Source organism: Myodes glareolus, chromosome 18 (genome assembly GCF_982192425.1).
Source record: "Myodes glareolus chromosome 18, mMyoGla1.1, whole genome shotgun sequence".
Taxonomy (NCBI): Eukaryota; Metazoa; Chordata; class Mammalia; order Rodentia; family Cricetidae; genus Myodes; species Myodes glareolus.
In genome coordinates this window covers 66,690,043-66,709,777 of record NC_142043.1, presented here as the reverse complement: position 1 = coordinate 66,709,777, position 19,735 = coordinate 66,690,043, and the positions used below count along the sequence as shown (strand labels likewise).

General features: G+C 46.7%; 1 protein-coding gene across 1 annotated transcript in view; it reads right to left on the bottom strand.

The window, feature by feature from the left end:
* Fkbp5 (FKBP prolyl isomerase 5) overlaps positions 1-19,735 on the bottom strand; it is an 84,341-nt gene that overhangs the window by 12,480 nt on the left and 52,126 nt on the right. Inside the window, exons 4-7 of the mRNA XM_085679869.2 lie at positions 18,831-18,973; positions 17,920-18,034; positions 5,983-6,139; positions 1,237-1,327 (exon numbers count right to left, since the gene is read on the bottom strand). Coding sequence (XP_085535995.1) covers positions 1,237-1,327; positions 5,983-6,139; positions 17,920-18,034; positions 18,831-18,973 — 506 coding nt within the window. The remainder of the gene's footprint in view (positions 1-1,236; positions 1,328-5,982; positions 6,140-17,919; positions 18,035-18,830; positions 18,974-19,735) is intronic.

Genomic DNA, 19,735 nt, shown 5'->3' with positions numbered 1-19,735 from the left:
GCTCTCTCTCTGTATTTTTTCATGGGGTGTGGCAGTGGTGGTGGTGGTGATGGGTCATGCTATGTAACCCAGGCTGGCCTGAGACATGAGATCCTTCTGATTTAGCCTTTAGAGCACTGAGACTATAGGTGTGCACCACCACGTCTGGCTTCTGACTTCAATTTCCTTTCTCTAAGGCAGGGGATTGGGGCAGGTGAATTCCAAAGACATCACAGGCCTCTACCTGTGAGCCCGCACAGTGACGTGAACAGCACACTGTGGAGAGGTGTCAGCACGAGCTGGGTGCCGTGGGACAGAGGGTAGGGGTCCTCTGTAATAAGGGGTGACAAGAGCATGTGTGTTGGGGGACAGGACGCTGGTGTGGGAGAACCGTACTACTTTCTTCCAGACTTATAGGCTAAGAGGTGACAACTGTCCTTTGGAATCTAGTATGATATGGAAGGACACTTCCTAGTAAAAACCTGATGTACAGACCATGGGGGGCTGTGGCAGCATTGGAAGAAAATAAAAAGGGCAGGTCCTGAGGAGCTCCGGGAAGGGCGGGATGTTGGTCACTTGGAGATACAGCTGAGGACGACAGCCTACTTAGCTTATGGTGTGTCTGCCCAGTAAAGGCAGCTGGAACCTACAGAGGTAGCCCTGGGCTGGAGTGAGCAAGTCCAAGGCCATGGCAGATTTCCTCTCTTACTCTTGGACCAGCATGGGAACAGCTGGGTAGCAGGTTTGTTTCTTGTCCCTGGTTGTAGCCCTGCTGGCGCCAAGGCTGAGACCTTGGGATCATAACCTGGAGCCCCAGCGGAGGCCTCTTCGAGACTCCTGTGAAGGGTACGATCCGTTCAGTCCTGAAAAACTGCACCCCCACCTCCCCCAAGGAGCTGCTTGGCAGTACGTGAACTCTTCTGTCCTCAACCCAGGAAAAAAAGTAGAAAAAGAACAAGCCTAGGAACAAATACGGGAACAAGTCTTGGATTCTACCCAAGAGTTTAAAAAAAAAAAAAAAAAAAAAAAAAAGAAGCAGAAAAACAAAGGCTGACACACACAGTAACAAAATAATACCAGCTCCTCTTATATATCCACCCAGGCTGGGAGCAGAAGTGGCGGGGTGGGGGCAGGAATCACGGGTAAAGAGAGCAAGCACAGAAATAGACACCACTTAGTCAAACCGCCTAATGCACAGCGACGGGAAGGGTATGAGCAGAGACCCACCACGACCTTTGAGAAGTTCGCTTTTCTCACCTTTTCGAAGCTCTTAAGCGTAACTTCATACGTAAGCTCGGCATTGGGCTCAATGCCAAATTTAGGCTTCCCTGCCTCACCAAAACCGTATCTGAAATGGAGAGGGAAAACAAGACTTTAGATACCCAGAGACCAAGTAGAGGCTGACCAGAAGGAGAAACATCCACGGTTCACTGCTGCGTTTTCTTAGACCTGGCTGCACGCACACACCGCACACAGGCACGCACACATGTTCGTCTCTAATACACATACATAATTCCTGCACTACCTGGGACAGTCTGTTTGATATGCTTTTCAATATTGATGTCTTTTCCTCTGCTTGATTTGTGACTTAATCCTTTCCTTTTTTTGCTACGAGGGATTTTTTCCCTTTAAGCTCTATGGGCAGAGAGGACAGAGGAGTCGGCTACTATGATCACTGAAGTCAACACAGTTCTGTTCGAATCACTTCCAACGTTTTGCCGTCTATGACTGTTGCTTCTTGTTCTTTGGCACTTTCATACTTGTCTGTAACAGACCTGTCATTTTACCCCAACTCCTTCACGCTCCTTCCCCTCCCATTGGAACCTTTCCCCACCATGGCCCTCCCCTACTCTCACGTCTGAGGTTCCTCAAGTCTTTGTTTCAGAACAAGCTTCTCACTCTAAAGCACTGCTGCCTCTGATCAGATAAACCATAAAGGCAGCACATCGGTCAAGAAATCAGCTCTTAAAGAGTTAAAAGGGGCACTGAAAACAGAAGGAACACATGGCCACAGCCAGCAGCCTGGCACCCCACTTAGAGGCATACAAACTTTTACACCTCTTAATTATCCTGTTTAAGATGCAGTAAATACCCTTCAGCCAAAACTTACTAAGTTAAAAAAGACAAAATACACCCGGAGCTATGTAAATTTCATTTTGAGAAACAAGGTCTTGCTAAGTAGGGTGCTGGTTTACTGGGGTATGCCATCACACCAAGCTTTTGTAAATTAGGTCCAGGGAACTGTTTCAGATCTTAAACAAATTAAATGTATTTGGAAAGCATGCGTCTGATAGAACAGAATCCCATGGAGGTCTGTCTGTTTTAGGGTTTCTCAGCATCTAGAACACTGCCCTATGCTGGGTGTGGTGGCTCAAGCCTTTAATTCCAGCATTTGGGAGGCAGAGGCAGGCAGATCTCTCTTAGTTCCAGAACAGCCAAGGCTACAAATAGAGAGACACTTTCTCAAAAAAACAAAACAAAACAAAACAAAACCCCCCAAAAAACCACAAACAAACAAAAAACCTAAAAAAAAAAAAATCAGAACAGTGCTCAGTATATAACAAGGGGTTCACTGGAACCGTTTTTATCTGCTATGAGCCAAGCTACTCTTGAAATATGAAATGGCACAAAAAGTTCAGTTAATCCAAACTTTCTGGTCATGGTTTGAAAGATGTCAAAACTGGTTTAAGGCTAATAATATCCCACTTGGGTCTTCTTGGGCTAGGGACGGGGAAGAAGGCACACACCATGCTGCAGCGCCACTCCTCCATCCCCTGAGTTTTCAGGAAGCCTGCTCACTCACTCACCCAGTCACACAAGACCACGAGCAGCAGGAGCAGAGGCGCAGCGCCTGGGAAGAACTGGGTGCGGCAGCCCCAACACAGGCAAAGGGCATCTTCAGCAAAGCAATAAAGGAAAGGGTACAATTGCCAGTGGCCAATTCTAGGAAATGGCGCCTGGTTTTCTCCCTGGGGCGGGGCGGGTGGGCTGCCTCAGAGCTGTCCCTCACCTGCTGCAACGGAGGCAGGCAGGTGGGTGCTTCTTAAGTCTGCTGCTGAGAGGTGCTAGGATTGGCAGTTCTGCTAAGGAGGGACAAATGCAACAGATAAACTGGCATTCGCTTTGGAACAGAGGCGGTTCACTGGGCTGATTTTAACCCTTCTTTGTCAGGGAACATTTAGCAATGTTTGGAGATCTTCTGAGTAGGACCACTAGTGGCTGGCAGAGACAGTTCAGGAATATTGCTGTACATTGTCATGGCACAGGGCAATCCTCCTCTGCTACAACCAAGAATTATCTAGCCCTAAACATCAATAGTGGTGACTGCTGGGGGCTCCACTACAGCAGTGGGGTGGGGTGGGGGATGGGGAGTGTGGGAACAGGTTTGAAGGAGATACTGCCTAACTATTACCAGGGGATTAAAGAAGATTATTTGTACCGTCTCTCCTGGTTAAAACTAATTCTGCTAAGCCTGGTGGACACATCTTGGGAGAGCAGGCGCACACCCATCCGCTCCAGAAACAGCCAGCCTCACTCTGTTAAACAGAAGGTGCCTGACTTACACCAGTTCAGACTGGGCAAAGCAGGACCTGACTGGAAGATGAAACATCAGAAATGGAGTCCAGAGTCAACACCTGAGCAACAGCTGCCTTTAGGGCAGACACAGAAAGGGGTCAAGGGCCAGCTGGCCTTGTAGGGAACAGCAGCACTTGTGTGGGCTCTCACCAGCTGCTCCTTACAGACATAGCTGAGGCCAGAGGTAAGTGCTTCCTGAGAGGTCACAGAGACAGCACCAAGCACAGACCCTACTGTCCTGAGGGAGCTGGGGACCCACACGGCTGGCCCATAATTAGTCAGCACTCTTAATAGCCTGTGTTTTGTTTGGGATTGTTACAAAAGAGGCATAAAGTAAAAAGAAGAGAGAAAAGTTATCAGTACTTAACCTAAAACAAAAGAGAGATCAGTCACAATATTTAATTATTTCTTTGAGCAGAGAAAACACATTTAAGAACAGTGAGAAAAACTCTTGGAGTGGGAGGGTCTCCAGGAGGGACTGCCAGGCTCAGTAGTCTAGAGAACACTGCGAAGAAAAGACACAGCCCCAGAGGGAGAAAACGGGATGCTTTGTTAGTTTCTTAAGAAAACATCCTGTCAAGGAGTCTGTGGATGTCAAGGAAGGTGTGTGTGTGTTTCTTTGGGGTGGGGAAGGTGACACACAGAAGACCACTCAGAGTACAAACTGGATCAGCATTTTATCTGAACAAGACAAGTCTGTATGTTGCACACATACATGGTGCATACGGATGGTCTACATACATGTAAGCATCACACACACATGAAGACAGTGTAGACAGCACTGTACAGAATGTACTTCACAGAACTCAATATATCAACAAAATACCCCAGAGATATGTCAACATACCATCCCCCCCAGGGGGCAGGCAGGAAAAAATACTTTATATACCAAAACTTACGAGAACTTGATAGTTTTTATGCCTGAAAAGATTCAAAAAGCCTACCCTTTGTTCTGCAGAGATTATTTTCCTGTGGCCGAAGGGTAAAAGGAACAAAAGCCATTGCAAAGGCAGTAAGAGCTAATGAGGAAGGACTCCCCTGGGAAGGGGGTTTGCTAAGGCTTTGCCAGACTTCTCCACCTAGGCCTCTGCAACCTTGCAAAGCGGTTAGGTGACCTGCCCCGGTGCCACCATGGTGGGCTGCGGAGAAAGAGGACCAGTACGACCTGCAAGATCCAGCTACACTAAGAAACGTCTCATTTGCTTTACTATCTTACCAGCTGGGTTAAGACCTAAAGATATGGGTCATGTGTTACTGAATGCTCACCCTTTACAGAGCTGATCCCTAAGGACTCAACCGTGAGAACATAACTGGAACATACATGCCACCTGAGGGGAGCGCTACTATGATTCTGGAAGGCCTGATTTAAAGTGATTAGGGAACTTTAAATCTCAGCACTCGGGAGCCAGAGGCAGGTAGTTTGAGGCTAGCATGGTTTACATAGTGAGTTTTAGGCAGCCAGAGCTAAAAAAAGTGAGAAGATATCTTTAAAAAGAAGGACTGTAGGTTATAAAGACCCTCTGTAAAGGGCGGGGGAGGAGCTGTCAGCCAAAAAGAAATAGCTTCATCGTAGAGTGAACTATGGCACAGTGCATCAAATACGCCGACATAGGACTACAGCCGCGGAAGAATAGGGGTGAGAGAAACAGCAGACAAAAGGGTCTCAGACAGCTTTAGAATCAGGATGGAGTACTCTGGAAGAATTTTCAAGGAAGTGTTGGCAAGGCTAAGAAAACTGGGAAACAGGATTACAGAGGAGCATCAGCACTGTTAACACTGGACCACTTGGAGGTGAGGGCAGGCCAAAGAGGCTCAGAACTCCGAATTCTGCCAGTGGCAATCTGCAGCCTGCAGGCTCCTCTGGACAAGCAGATGCGTTTGCATGCAGGCGGCGGCACCCCTGGATTCTCTCAGGGGTCCATTTCTCAAGATAGAAGAGTTGAATTTATGGTATAATTTTAGATCTAAAAATAATACAAAACATGTTTTCACAAGAGACTGTCAGTGCCGGGTAGTTCTAAGCTTGGAAGTGCCAATGGCTATCCTTATGACGGGAAAAATTTAGGCAAAAATGAGTCATCTCCGCTGCCTTTAGATCCAGGAAGAACAAGCTGGTTTTTTCTTCCTTCAGGGACTCCATAAGAATGTGGCATGGATTCAAGCGTAGTAAACCATGCACTACTGCAACTCTCCACACCCTCCTGCTGCAGCCAAAGGAGAGAAGACAACACAAGCCGGTCTCTGCTGATGCGGCACCACGGTACAGGAACAATCCGATTCTTAAACAACGGTGGTGTGAGGCCCCAAACTTCCCAACTGTCACCTGACTAATGAGATGACTTCACCGTGGGAAGAACACTGAGTGAGTGAGTGGGCGGCCCCTGGTCTGCAGCTAGCTCCACCGTGTCCCGAAACACTGCTTCTTACCGTGGCCCCAGATATAAAACACACTGCTCTTCCCTCTGCATTTTCTCCAGGGCTTTGTCGACCCCAATTGGAATGTCGTGGTCCTCTCCTTCGCCAACAGTGAACACCACATCTCTGCAGTCAAACATCCTTCCGCCACAGCAACCTTCCAGGTGGACTGAGGGGAGAAGACAGGACAGTCACAAGCCACGCAGCAACATGGCTTCCCCTCTTGTCCACAAGACACACCCAGTGTCTTCTAGAAGCTTTGCTTACCCAGTCTGACAGTTTAAGAATAAGAGTATTTTTTTTCTGTTTTTGGTTAAATGAATACTTACCGGTTTTCTTACCCGTGACACGGTCACGACAATACTGGCTTAAACACCTTAATTATGACAATGCCACACATCTAGTCTTGACTATATACAATGGCTTAACCATTTGTAACAGGATCTTGGTTTCAGATGCTTGGGCGAAAATAAATAATAATACCTAGGGCTGAAGGTTGTTTCTGCAATAATACATCCATGCTAAATGAAGACAGCTTTTGGATTTGAGGCAGTCTCTTCTTATGTTGCTCAGGCTGCCCTGGAACGCTTATTTTTCTGCCACTGCATTCCAAGTGCTTTATTATTATATTATTACAGGCATGCACCACATCTTGCTCTAATTATTTTGTATGGTGGCGGGGACCGAATCCAGGGACTTGAGCATGTAAGGCAAGCCATCAACCATTGAGTTACACCGCAGCTCCAACTACTTTTAATGCTAATGCTACATATGCCTTTTCTTCCTCCCTCTTCCTCCATTCATTTCTCTCTTTCTCCCTCTCAGACAGGGTTTCTCAGTAGTTTTGGAGCCTGTCCTGGAACTAGTTCTTGTAGACCAGGCTGACCTCGAACTCACAGAGATCCGCCTGCCTCTACCTCCCAAGTGCCCAGCTCCATGTGCCTTTTCAGACAGGTCTTTTTCCTCAGTAAGAAGGACGAATGGCTTGTGAGACAGAACAGCCCCCGTGATTCTTCTTTGATGATCTAGTTGCTTCCTAAGGCTGCTTAACTGAGATTAGGTAAGTGACTTTAGAGTCTTGAGAAACCACCCTCTCCGAGACATTAATTCCATGTCCTATGACAACTGTCATCGCCCAAACACAGATCCAATTCCAGCCCACTCCACTTTCACTATCTGATCTCTACAGTCTCCTAAAAGTCTAGGATTCTGTTTTAGCCCAGAAGCCAGCTTTAAAGCTAATGCCTCCGGTCAGCCATCTGATCAATCACCTATAGCCTAGGCTGAGAAGTGAGAGAAACTCCGCAGGGTAAAGAGCAGCGAGCTATAGACAGCAGAGGCCTGGTCACCAGAGTAAGGACATAGAGCTCAAGGTCGGACACCGTCTTGGTTGCTCCGACTGCTGCCAACCAAATCCAGAGTCAGTTCCTCCAAACAATGGCCACAGCCAGTTTTGACGTCTGGACGTGGTAAAAAGCCTCTTGTTTTATATCCCATACTCATTAATATATATGAAGCCTTCTATAGTATAACCACATTTGGAATGTTCTAGATAAAATAATGGCTAACTTGTAGAACACTTCCCCTGCCCTCTGAGCGTATGTTTAACATGGAAACACCAGGCTGAGAACAGTGTAGGAGGGACCCAGCTGGGCAGCAGTGAGTACTGCCAGCAACCTCTTCCATTCTAACAACAGATTTGACTTTACTTTAAAACAGATGCACACCACAGGCTTGGGAGCACATGGTGCTTTTCCCTCCCCTGTAGTAAAAGGTGATGTTTTTAAAGAAACTGAATCCTTAGCAGGTTGGTTATCTAATCTGAGCCTGAACTCAGGCCTGTAAGCCTAGCCACTCAGGAGGCTGAGGCAGGAGACTCATACAGCTGTGGCCTATCTCACAGTAAGAAGTAAAGAGAGGGGCAGGGAGAGAACTTGGTGGCATAGTACCTGCTTAGCAAGCACAAAGCCTGAGGTTCAAGCCCCAGAACCACAATAAACAAACAAACAGAATGTAGATTACTGGACGGTTCAGCTCTTGCCCACCCACTACTGACAGTGTATCTGGTACTCAGATGTCATCCTAGTCGCTCACCCCTTGACAGATTTGGGGGCAGGGAAGTCTGACGTTTACTGTCAGGTGACTGCGTCCTCCCGAAAGCCCAGCGCCTTCAGTAGGGAGGAAAGACCAGTACACGTGCTGTGGCTTCGGCTGATCAAGACTGAATGTGTTTTCAAAACAGGAAGCCCAGGCACTCCTGCGAAGGACCCCCGATTATACGTCAGTTTCCTAGACAGATCTGCAGCACATAATGTGTTTGAAATTACCAAATAATTTCAGACGTTCGCCTTCTGTGCGCAGGAGAGAAGAACCGAGGAAGTAAGGCATAGTTAGGAAAGCAAACACTGAGGTTGGAGAGAGCTCAGTGCTTAAGAAAGAACACTTGCTGCTCTTGCCAACGACCTGCGGCTCAAATCCTAACACCTATATGGAAGCTCAGAACTCTAACTCTAGTTCCTGGGGATCCAAAGCCCCCTTTGGGCCTCTGTGGGCACTGCATTCATGCGGTACACAAGCTTACATTCAGGCAAACACACACACATCTAAAAAGGAAAAAAGATTTTATTAATTTATGCATGCATGTGTTTGAGTGTAAGCTCGATGTGTACAGGTATCCACAGAGACCAGAAGAGGGCATCCAATCCCCTGAAGCTGGAGCTATAGGCAATTTTGAGTTGTCCAGCACCTGTGCTGGGAACCACACCAGCTCTGGAGGAGCAGCAGCTACCTCAGCAGGTAGAGGCTGTCTCCGCCTGACAAGCCAAGCTCAGCACCTGGGCCTCAGAGAGTAGAAGAGAATCAATTCCCACAAGCCATCCTCTCATCTATGTGTGCACACCCACACACATAATAAATAAATAAAAATGTAATTAAACATTTTAAGTGGCATTCTCACACACACTCCACCTTAGACATCTATGCACCATCTCCTAAGTTGGGGATGTCAGAGAAAAATGCAGGATCAGAGCAGGGTGAGCGCAGCCCACGATTCTCCGTCTCATTGGCTGGACGAGCTGGCTCTGAACACTGCTGTGACAGTCACTAGGCTGCTGCTACCCAGACCCAGTAAGACTCTTGGAGGTGATCTACACAGAGGCACCCAGTTCCTCCGAAGCCCATTTCCACTGCTCTGTCTCTGGAAAACCTGTGGGTACTTTTGACTTTGTATTCCATAGTACAAATACTCACTTAATAAATATTTAATAAGAGCCATCGTGACTCACTTGGGAGCTCAGCCTCTAGGGCTCAGGAGGTCTGTTGCTAATCTCATCCAGCATGATTTACAGGAAGTAAATGATCTATGACGTGTCCGAAGTGAGCAGAAGTACATACAGGATGCTTCTACTTAGGGCTTTTTTGGTTACAGAGAAATAAGCAAGTTAAAAAGAGACAGTATTTTCTCTTGACTGAAGGTCTAATGTAACCTGGAAGGGGGTGCTCCAACAAACCCCACAAAGTCAAACCAAACCAAATTACCCAAGTGTAGCTGTGCAATCCAGAGTGTAACCACATCAAGTGAGCCCGGTCGCTGCAAAACATCATTTCAACTGGAGCTCTGACTTATTGTTCTCTTACTGCCCTAGAGCAATTTTGTTTTGAAGAGCACAGAACACCCTGTTCTGAATGTGGCTGGCACATGAACTCAATGTGCTGACAGCAATTTGTTCTCTGATTAAAACATGGGGGGGGGGGGGGAAGGAGAGCGCACAGCAGTAACAAAAACTGGAATGCAAGAACCCCCAAACCGTACAGCTTGTATTTCAGGAAGCAGAACCGAGGAGGAGGCTGCTTAACTTTAAAAAAGTGCTGCAAACGCCACAGCTAAGACGTTAGCTTGGTGAGTGTCTGCTTTCCCCTTTCTAATTATAGTAGCTGGTGTCTGATAGCTGGGCACTCCTTCCCAAAACAATGACTGGGTCGCGGGGATCTGAATGGGACTGCTGTAACGGCATTACTACTAGGAAAGACTGGGCATCTGGCTAAAGAAAACCACGCTATGACGGGTCACTCACCCTCGGCGAGGCTCTGCTGCCTAATTCACGTGGAAAGAGCTTCTCTGGATCCGTTTCCTGACAGAGCAGGGTTTCCCAGAGAGCATATGTGATTAAGCCCAAGGAAGGCAAGCAGAGAGGCACACTGATCACAGGATATTGTCCCCACCAGGTGTGGTGGTCAGATAGCCCCTCAGAGTCCCCCTGTTTGCTCCGTCCCAGTCTGCTCTGTCCACTGAGGCAGACTCCTGCCCCAGGCAGGCATGGGACCTGACTAGATACTGGAAGGGCAGACATTTCCAATCTCACCCCTGTCCCCTCCACTACAGCTTAGAACACGAGCCAGACCTTGATACTAATCAGTCCCATTCTGCCACCTAACAACCCTCACCACGGGACATTCAGTTTCTTCATCTATGGAGGGTGACACTGGCTAATTTGTAACTGTAGGATAAACCAGGCACTCAAAAGCCAAGTGCAGTGGCATTTGGGAAGCAGAGGCAGGAGGGTCACTGCCGTGAGACCAGACAGAGCTACACTGCGAGTTGGGGGGCAGTAAGAGCTACCTAGTGGGACCTGGTCTCAAGCAAACAACCATCACCACCAACAACGACAAACGGAAATTAAATTTAAAAAATAAAGTACTCAGGAGCCTGGTGATATAATTCAGTAGAAAAGTGCCTAATTAGTGCTCTCAAAACACTGGGTGTAATTCTCACACAGCACAAAATAACTAAAAGTTCAGAGTGGACACAGTGTCAAGTGCAATTCTGGGGACATCTGATCACCACTCAACACATGAGACTGAGAAGCAAGAGGACCAGCCTTAGTGACACGAGGTCTTGTCGCTAAAGAAAACCAAGGGGCTGGAGAGATGGTCTGGCTGTTAGATATACTTGTTGCTCTTGTAGAGGACCCAGGTTCAGTTCCTAACATCAACATGGTGGCTGACAACTGTCCATAACTTCAGTTTCAGGGGATATGATGCCCACATCTGACCTCCTTAGAGACCAGACATGCACATGGTACATAGACATAAATGCAGACAAAAAGCACATATGCATAAAACAGTATTTTAAACAAATGTAAAAAACAAGTTAAGTGCTAAATTAAAGCCCTTGAAGCACACAGACATGCACTCACACACGCCAGGGTGTCCACCACAGCACTCCGCTAAGTGTGGACGTGGAAAGGAGCTCAGGAAGTGACAGATATGGCTTTGTTCATATCAGCCGTGCATAACCCAACACCACATGGACCTGATGGCTGGGCGGCGGTGGTGCATGCCTTTAATTCCAGCATGGGAAGCAGAGGCAGAAGGATCTCTGCGAGTTTAAGTCCAGCCTGATCTACAGAGCAGTTCCAGGACAGGCAGATCTACAAAGAGAAACCCTGTCTCAAAAACAACCAAACACACACACACACACACACACACACACACACACACACACACACACACACCACACACACACACACACAACCAAACAAAACACTGCACCAAAAAAGAAGGCTGCACTTAATGTCTGCACAGTTGTGAAGCACAAGGAAGACGCCCAGCCAGCTGGACCAGACCTGTTCCGCCTCTGTACAGCAGAGCACTGAGCACACAGGCCAGGGCTGTTCCCTGTTCTGCCTCCGTACAGCAGAGCACTGAGCACACAGGCCAGGGCCCAAAAGTAAGGATTTACTTAGTGACTAATCTGAAAACAGGGCTTTTAAGGGAATGGTGGCAATTTTTACTAATTTATAGGAATTTTCCTTTCTGAATCTATTAGTCAGTACTCTGATTTTAATAAACTCCAGGAGGCTATCAAACCCATCACTGACCCAGGATGCATGGGTGGTTTGTTCTTTTTCTTTTTAGTAAAAACCAAAACCAAAACAAAACAAAAACAAAAAAGCCAGACTATTCTCTAATATGATTTCACTCAAAAACCTGGAGATACTGTCTGGAGGAAGGAACAACATAACTCTAAAACATAAAAAAGAATGCACACTACATTTTAGATCCAGAACACACTGAGCTATCTTGTAAAAACATAATGAGATGGCTCCATGAACCTGTGATTTCCTTCTGTGGCCGTCTGCTGGACAGTACTAAGTATCTGGAAAGTGTGTGCACGGAACCAGAACACTCACAGCTCTCTCCCACCTCAGCACAAACATCCATGAATCCTTTCCCTCCTCCATTTCCATGTTGGTCTGCTTGTCCTGCTTCATTTGCACGGAACAAACGGCTTGATGTCATTTTGACATATGAGCCCTGGTGCCTTTAAAAGATGCTTTTCCTTCCTTGATGTCCTCCCTCCCTCCCTCCTTCATGCCACATGAAGGCCCCAGAGGCTGGTGTTGAGTGTCTTCCTTAGTGGCTCTCCATCTTTTTTGTTTCCAAGACTGAGTCTTGCTGTGTAGCCCTGGATGTCCAGGAAACTCACTATGTAGACCAGGCTGGCCTCAAACTCAGAGATTCACCTGTCTCTGTCTCTTACATGCTGGCATTAAAGGCGTGTGCCACAACCCTAGGGCCCACCTTATTTTTTTTAAAATAGGCTCTCTCACAGATCCTGACATGTATTGGTTTGGCTAGTCTGTATGGTCAGTGAGCTCCAAGGTCTTCTCCTCTGTTCTACCATCTCCAGTGTAGATGGTGTGTGGGTACACACATGTGCACAGATGCCCGAGGAGGCCCCTTCAGCTGGGGTCACAGCGGGTTGTGAATACCCAGCCTGGGTACTGGGCACCTGGGCTCCAGTCTGCCAGGCAACAGCTAGTGTTCTTTGCTGGGTTATGCTTTCCCAATCCTTTGTAAGCTGTGTGGGACATCCTTCTAGCATATTCTCTTCCATTCTTAAAGCTACTTCTTCCTGCCCTGCCTGTCACTGTTGCTGGTCTCTGGCAGATTTTCTGTCCTGTGGCTGGTGGGGTAATGACTTTCTTGTAGCCCCGTCACTCACATCTCTTTCTTCCCCGCATCCCGAGATGCTCTTGCCCGTTACCCACATCACCAACGCAGACGCGGAGAAAGACACTGTCCACTTCACCCTTCTGCCCTTCTGGTCAATTCCCAGGCTTTCTCATCCTCCTTCCCATTTCTGAGGCCTGGGCGGGTGGTTTTTGTTTGTTTTTGAGTTCTGAACTGGCTCTTAAACTAAAGACAGTGATCTGTATCTTAGCCACCTTTGTCTTTTCTCACAGTTTCCCTGACACTTTCATTCCCGTTGACCAATCCCTGCTGGCTGCACACAGAACCCAGGGAGGTTCAGAGGACCAAATAACTGCACCTACCTGTCACTATTATTCAATGCAGGCAACATGGTGGCCTTTTCCCAAAAGGGGGACCGTGAAGGACACAGGTGAAGATTTCTTAGGTATAGATTAGGCAGCTACCTTCACAGGCTGGGGACGCCCTGCCTTCCTGCTGATGCAGGGGAAGAGACTGAGCCCTCTGGCACTGTCACTGCCGTGGAGCGCTGCCGTGCCCAACACGTCTGTTTCAGAAGTGCAAGGACACCTTACATTCCCGTTCACCTGGAGTCTCCTGGAGGCTAGTCCCTTGCTGCAGTCTGGAGCCAGGCCATAGCTCCTAAGCAGAAGTCACAGCGACAGATCCTCGGGCAGTTAGTTCAGTCCTTGGCTGCAAACTACAGTCACCTGGGAGCTTAAAAAAATATTTGCCTCTGCCAGTCTCTCTGAGATTTTTATTTAATGGGCTGAGCCAAGGCTGAGTTACTACAGTAGAGGCTTGCTGGTGCGGCTGCCCCATACTGCTTTATAGCAATGGTGATTGCCCCATAGCCTGTTTTGGCTCCCGTGAACCAGCTGATTGGGAGAGCTTGGAGTTCTGCCCGAGCTTGTTGAGAACGGTATGTACCTCTACAGAGGTCTTCTCAACACCTGCTTTGGGTTGGATTTGCAGAATTCAGTTTCCATCTGTCTAAATCCGTCTACTTTATATATTTCATTTTGTTGTTGTTGCTTTATGTTTTCACTGTGTAGCCCCGATTGTCCTGGGACTCACTGTGTAGATCAGGCTGGCCTCAATTCATAGATATCTACTTCTGTCTCCTGAGTGCTGGGACTAAAGATGTACGCCACTATACCTGGCACTGTATTTATTTCATAAACTTGCATTTCTGATTCTTCTCTCTTTACTTTCTTTCTTGTTTTAAATTTTTTGAGACATGTTCTCACTCTGTAGCTCTGGCTACCCAGAAACTCACTAGCAGACTAGGCTGACCTTAAACCCACAGGTCCTCCGACCTGGGTCTAAAGGTGTGCACTACTAGGAGCTTCTCTCTTTTTAAAGGTAACTCTCAGCCGGGCGATGGTGGCACATGCCTTTAATCCCAGCACTCAGGAGGCAGAGGCAGAGGGATCTCTGTGAGTTCGAGGCCAGCCTGGTCTACAAGAGCTAGTTCTAGGATAGGCTCCAAAGCTACAGCGAAAACCTGACTTGAAAAACAAAACAAAACAACAACAGCAAACAACAACAACAACAAAATAACTCCCTCACTCTTCCACCTATTATTCTACTGGGTTAGGAGGTGAGAAGGGAAGGGAAAGGAAGTTCCCCACAGCAGGACCCTCAAGATCGCAGTTGAACTGAACATTTAAAAACACTGTCCACTGTCTGCATCTACAGTCAAACGCAGCTGAAAGCATAGGCAAAGGATCCCATCACCAACACTAGCAATCAGAAACCCCAAAGAGAGGGAGCTGAGGCATGGATGGGAGCTCCTCAGAGCCCCACTCCAGGACAACCGGATCATCTAAGCTCAGGAGTGGCAGTGTGGTCACACTGGCAACCACGCTCAAGTGTGCTGACTGGAGCATCAGTCATTACAGTCACGACAGGCAGAGCACTCAGAACGCGGTGGGAAAGGACAACACTGGATAAACATGACAAGACAGTAATTTTACTTGGTAAGAAAAGGCACAGAAGAAGAGAACCTATGACTGATTTATAAAAATGAGAATTTTGGTAAGAATAAAAAGCAGACCTTGAGAAAAAATAAGCTCCACAAACCTACAAAACAGCAGACTGTGACGATTTACTAGAGTTCCATCCAGTCCATGTGCCCCTCAAAAGCAAGGCCTGCCCCTAGGAAGAGGACACAAACTGAAGTCACCACTGTCCCTAGAGACAAAGTAACCAAGGATGTGGTGTAGGAAATGAAAGGAGTCAAGGGGTCCTTTCCACAAATCCAATTAAAGGAAGCAAATTCTGTAAATATAGTACAAAGGATAAGAAAAGAACACGGAATGTACCCCCATGCCTATGTGTACCCTATATCTGACTACCCCACTGTATCCAGTCCACGGCCTCCAAAGCCTATGTGTACACTATGCCCGACGGCCCCACTGCACCGCGGAACTCTTAGGTATTATCATGTGACAGTTCTGAAGTGACGTGATGTGTAGTCTAGGACTGCATGTGTAAACACACCGTGAATCTACTGGAGAAAGAAGTTCCAGATGAGCAAACAGAGAACAAACTTGAGGTGCTGAATGGAACTGTGTGACTTTATGTACTTGTGGTTTTTAAGACTACATGCAGCACTATGCTGAGATGAGCTGACCTGAAGGCATTTCTAATAGTCAAACCCGAGACAATCTGCACACCAAGTAAAAACATCTCACTGCAGGAAACAATAGCCCTAGGTGTATACTGACAAGGGTGAAGAGTCAAATAAACACAGGGAGAAGGAATAGATCTTCCTTACAGTAGAATTCCAACTAATAAATGTGAAATGGAAATAAAATTATCATGAATCAAATACCATGGTAATAACTTCTGTATGCGAAACTCATTACTGGGTGTGAGGTGTAAACGGAGGATGTAACAGGAAACAGCCCTTACAAATGCTAAATGGACAGAAGAGAAGTATGGGGGCCGCTACCCTAGCCCAGAAATCACCAGAAGCGACACGCCTCTTGAAGATGAAACTCAAAGGGCACAGTATCACCCACACAGGATTTTCCAAACCTCAATCTACCTACTGCAAACCTAAACCGGGAGATAGTCTATCAAATGGAAAATTGTTTTCAAAAGTGTCAGCCATAGGAAATGAAGATTGAAGATTAATTTACTGCAAGAGAATAAGGCCACAAAAGCTAAATGAAGTCTAGATTCTGAATCTGAAGTTTGACTACAGGACTAGAAAAGAGTTAGTGAGGTGGTGGGTGTGGGAGGAGAAATTCCTGCTCGTGACAAATGCCCTGTGGATGCATATGATCTTAATACCAGGAGAAGAACAGTCTGAAACAGCTTGTGAATTTCCTCTAAATCTAGATTTTTTTCCAAAGTTAAAAAATATGATTTCTACTGAACACCCAAATCAAGGTTTAGTCTCACCTGCTCCAAGGCCACCTCTACAAGTGGCAGTTTTGTACTGTTATAATTTGGGTAAACTGTTCCTTTTAATTTAGTTGTGAAAACCCTCCAGCTAAAAATACATTATGAAGCCAAGTGGTGGTGGCGCACGCCTTTCATCCCAGCACTGTGGAGGCAGAGGCAGGCAGATTTCTGTGAGTTCGAGGTCAGCCTGGTCTACAGAGCTAGCTCCAAGACAGCTAGGACTTTTACACAGAGAAACCTTGTCTCGAGAAACCAAAATAAATAAAAAAGCAATAACAATAAACAAAACAAAAAAACCTATCACCAAAACATTATGAAGCTGGACATGGGAGTATTAGCCTTTAATCCCAGCATTTGGCCTTGGAGCAGGTGAGACTAAACCTTGATTTGGGTGTTCAGTAGAAATCAAGTTCAAGGTCAGCCTGATCTAAATAGTGAGCGCCAAGACAGCTAGGTTTACAAAGGAAAACCCTGCCTCAAAAAACCAAAATCCAAAAACAAAAACAAAACGAAAAAAAAAGAAAAAAAAATACTAAACCTTATTTAATTGTTAGACTTGTGTAATGAAATGAGTCTAAACGGTATGTACATGCTAAAATTAAAAACTCAATTATTCTAGTTGTTTTAGGTAGACTTTTTTTCCTCTGAATGGGCCTTTTCTGAATGTCCATTTAGTGACTTGGTTTCTTCCGGAAGCGCGTCTTTCTCACGACTCCCTTTTGAAGACATCAGCTCAGCGCAGAAGGCTTTTATGGACTGCCCAGTGCGCGTCAGACGCACTGCAGATGCTGCAAGTCACAAGCAAAGATGCAAAACCCTGCCTGAGTTCAGGCGGGTGGGCAAAGACCGATGTAAGCAGGGGCGACCAGCGTGCGGTGCTCGGGGAGGGACTCCGTTTCCTGTCTTCAGAGGAAGACATGAAAATAGCTCCAGGCTGGCTTGGCAACTGGCAAAACAGCACTTGATCCCAGGCCACCCCATACAGAATGAACACAGCTGTCCAACTCCACCGCTCTGCTCAGTAGCTCCGCAATCTTGGGCCATTTATGACATCACTGAAGTAATTTTCCTCACTTGGGGATAATAAATCTCACCTTCTAAGTTACTGTGAGAAAGACAAAAAAATGCCCTCCAGAGATCTAGGGACTGAGAATTATTTGATAGACGGGACTATTGTATAAGTATTTTTGAGTTTATAGATGCTTACAGATGCCTGGAACGCACATTAAATTGGTATTTAACAAATGAAGCTATTAGATGAATGCTGAATCTAAAACTGCTCTCGAGATATATATTCAACACACTAATTATTTTATCAATTTTTTATATCAAATATGTGCACACCCTGGAGAGCTGAAGAAGGTGCTAGATTCTCTGGACCTGGAGTCCTGGCAGATGCAGGTCTGGGAACCAAACACAGACCTCTAAGAAAGCAGCGAACTCTCATAACTGCTGAGCCGTGTTTCCAGCCCACAAACTTTCCAGATGACTGCACTTTGCTCGCACCATGGAGGACTGGCTCCCAACAGCTGGACTCACCCTCCACCGTTGCCCCTTCGTTTGGGTTGGAGTAGCCTTCTCCTTTCCGTTTGATTCTACGGATGATGCCTGAATCCTCAAATAAGTCCTCTCCTTTGAAATCAAGAAGTTCAATCTAGAACAGAAAAGTCAGAGTCAGCTTAACAGTTATTTTATGAGACTCTAAACTCCATCTTTATCTTTATGGCTCAGGGAGAGGAAAACAGAGAAGGCAAACAATGCCCTCGGCACCACTTGGAAACAGCTCCGTGGAATGACCATGTCTAGGACTGCATCCTGTGAGGCTGCAGAGCAAAGGCAGACAGGAAACACTAGGATAACGGCCTGTGGGCACAAGGCCAGAGCTACAAGGTGCCGGCGATGAACAACTTTGTCTGACTCAGACGCTACCAGTTTCCATGCCTGATTTATGAAGCTTTCATCCTAAAATAGAAAACTTAAGACTCTGGCCTTCAGCTGACTGAAGATGCACTTTCACCTTGCTAGATAACAATCAAGTTTTACCAATTATGTGTAACTAATTCAACACAGGCTGAATAATACCCTAGCACTTACTGCTCCTGATGAAGATTAGCGGACAGTCGTGAGCCTTCACAACTTACCATTTCAACACGCATCACCACCATTTCCGGCCTGTCAGTTTTGAGTATGTCTTACTTCCCCTGGTGACCAGAACTCGTATTTCTAAATCTGCGTCTTTTGTTTGTTTGGATATGCCCACTTAGTGCCAGAGACACATTTCTAAGAAAGCACAGGCACATCCCCTGGGTGTGTGGGAAACAATTCAAGAAGTCAAGCTCGAAAATAAATAAGCCAGAGCGGGTTCTCAGCACAAACTCGGCTCCTCTCTCGCTGTCTGCGGACAGCACAGCACATGCCGGCAAGGCGGGCGACGACACACATACACTTGCCTCGAAAAAGAGAGTCGCATTCGGGGGAATTTTCGGGAGGCTGCCTGCAGAGCCGTAAGCGTATTCTGGTTTACACACTAAGTGGCAGACCTCTCCTTTCTTCATGGAAGACACGCCAATGTCCCAGGCTTTGATTACCTGGCCTAAGAGAAAGCAAGAAAACAGGTTGCTTCAAACAAAGGTCAAATCTGTCAAATCACAAGAACTATAAAATCTGGATGTTTCCTTCCTTGCTGGTTCCAGAAACTCGGCTTTACTGCTCAACTGCAGGACTGCAGCAGGCTACTTGTGCGCTGTCAGTATTTACAAGCTCTTGTTCGGGTGGTGTGCTTTGGAGTTTGGTTTCTAGACAGGGTTTCTCTGTGAAGGCCTGGCTGTCCTAAAACTCAGAGATCTGCCTGCTTCTACTTCCCCAGCGCTGTGACTAAGGCCTGTGCCACCATATCTGGGTAGTGTCTTTTGGAGTCAGTCTCATAGTGTAGCACAAGCTGGCCTAGAACTCCCAGTTCTCCTGCTGACTGCCTGCCTCGAGGATGCTGGGACAAGAGGCATGCGCTTGGGAAATACACACAGTTCTTACCACGTGCAGCATTCACTAAGCTTCCCTGTGGGGCCGGAGAGATGGCTGAGTGGTTAGAGCATTGGCTGCTCTTCCACAAGACCCAGGTTCAATTCCCAGCACCCACACGGCAGCATACAAATGTCGATAACTGCAGTTCCAGGGAGCCGACATCCTCACAGACACGTGCAGACAAAACATCAATGCACATAATAAACAAACAATGGCTCACTGTAAGCAGTCTTCAACCATTTGGGAAACAACAGAGAATTTAAGGAACAACAAAACACACTTGAGGCGATTATTATCGATTAAAACCTTTAACATTTGGGCTACAGCAATGTCT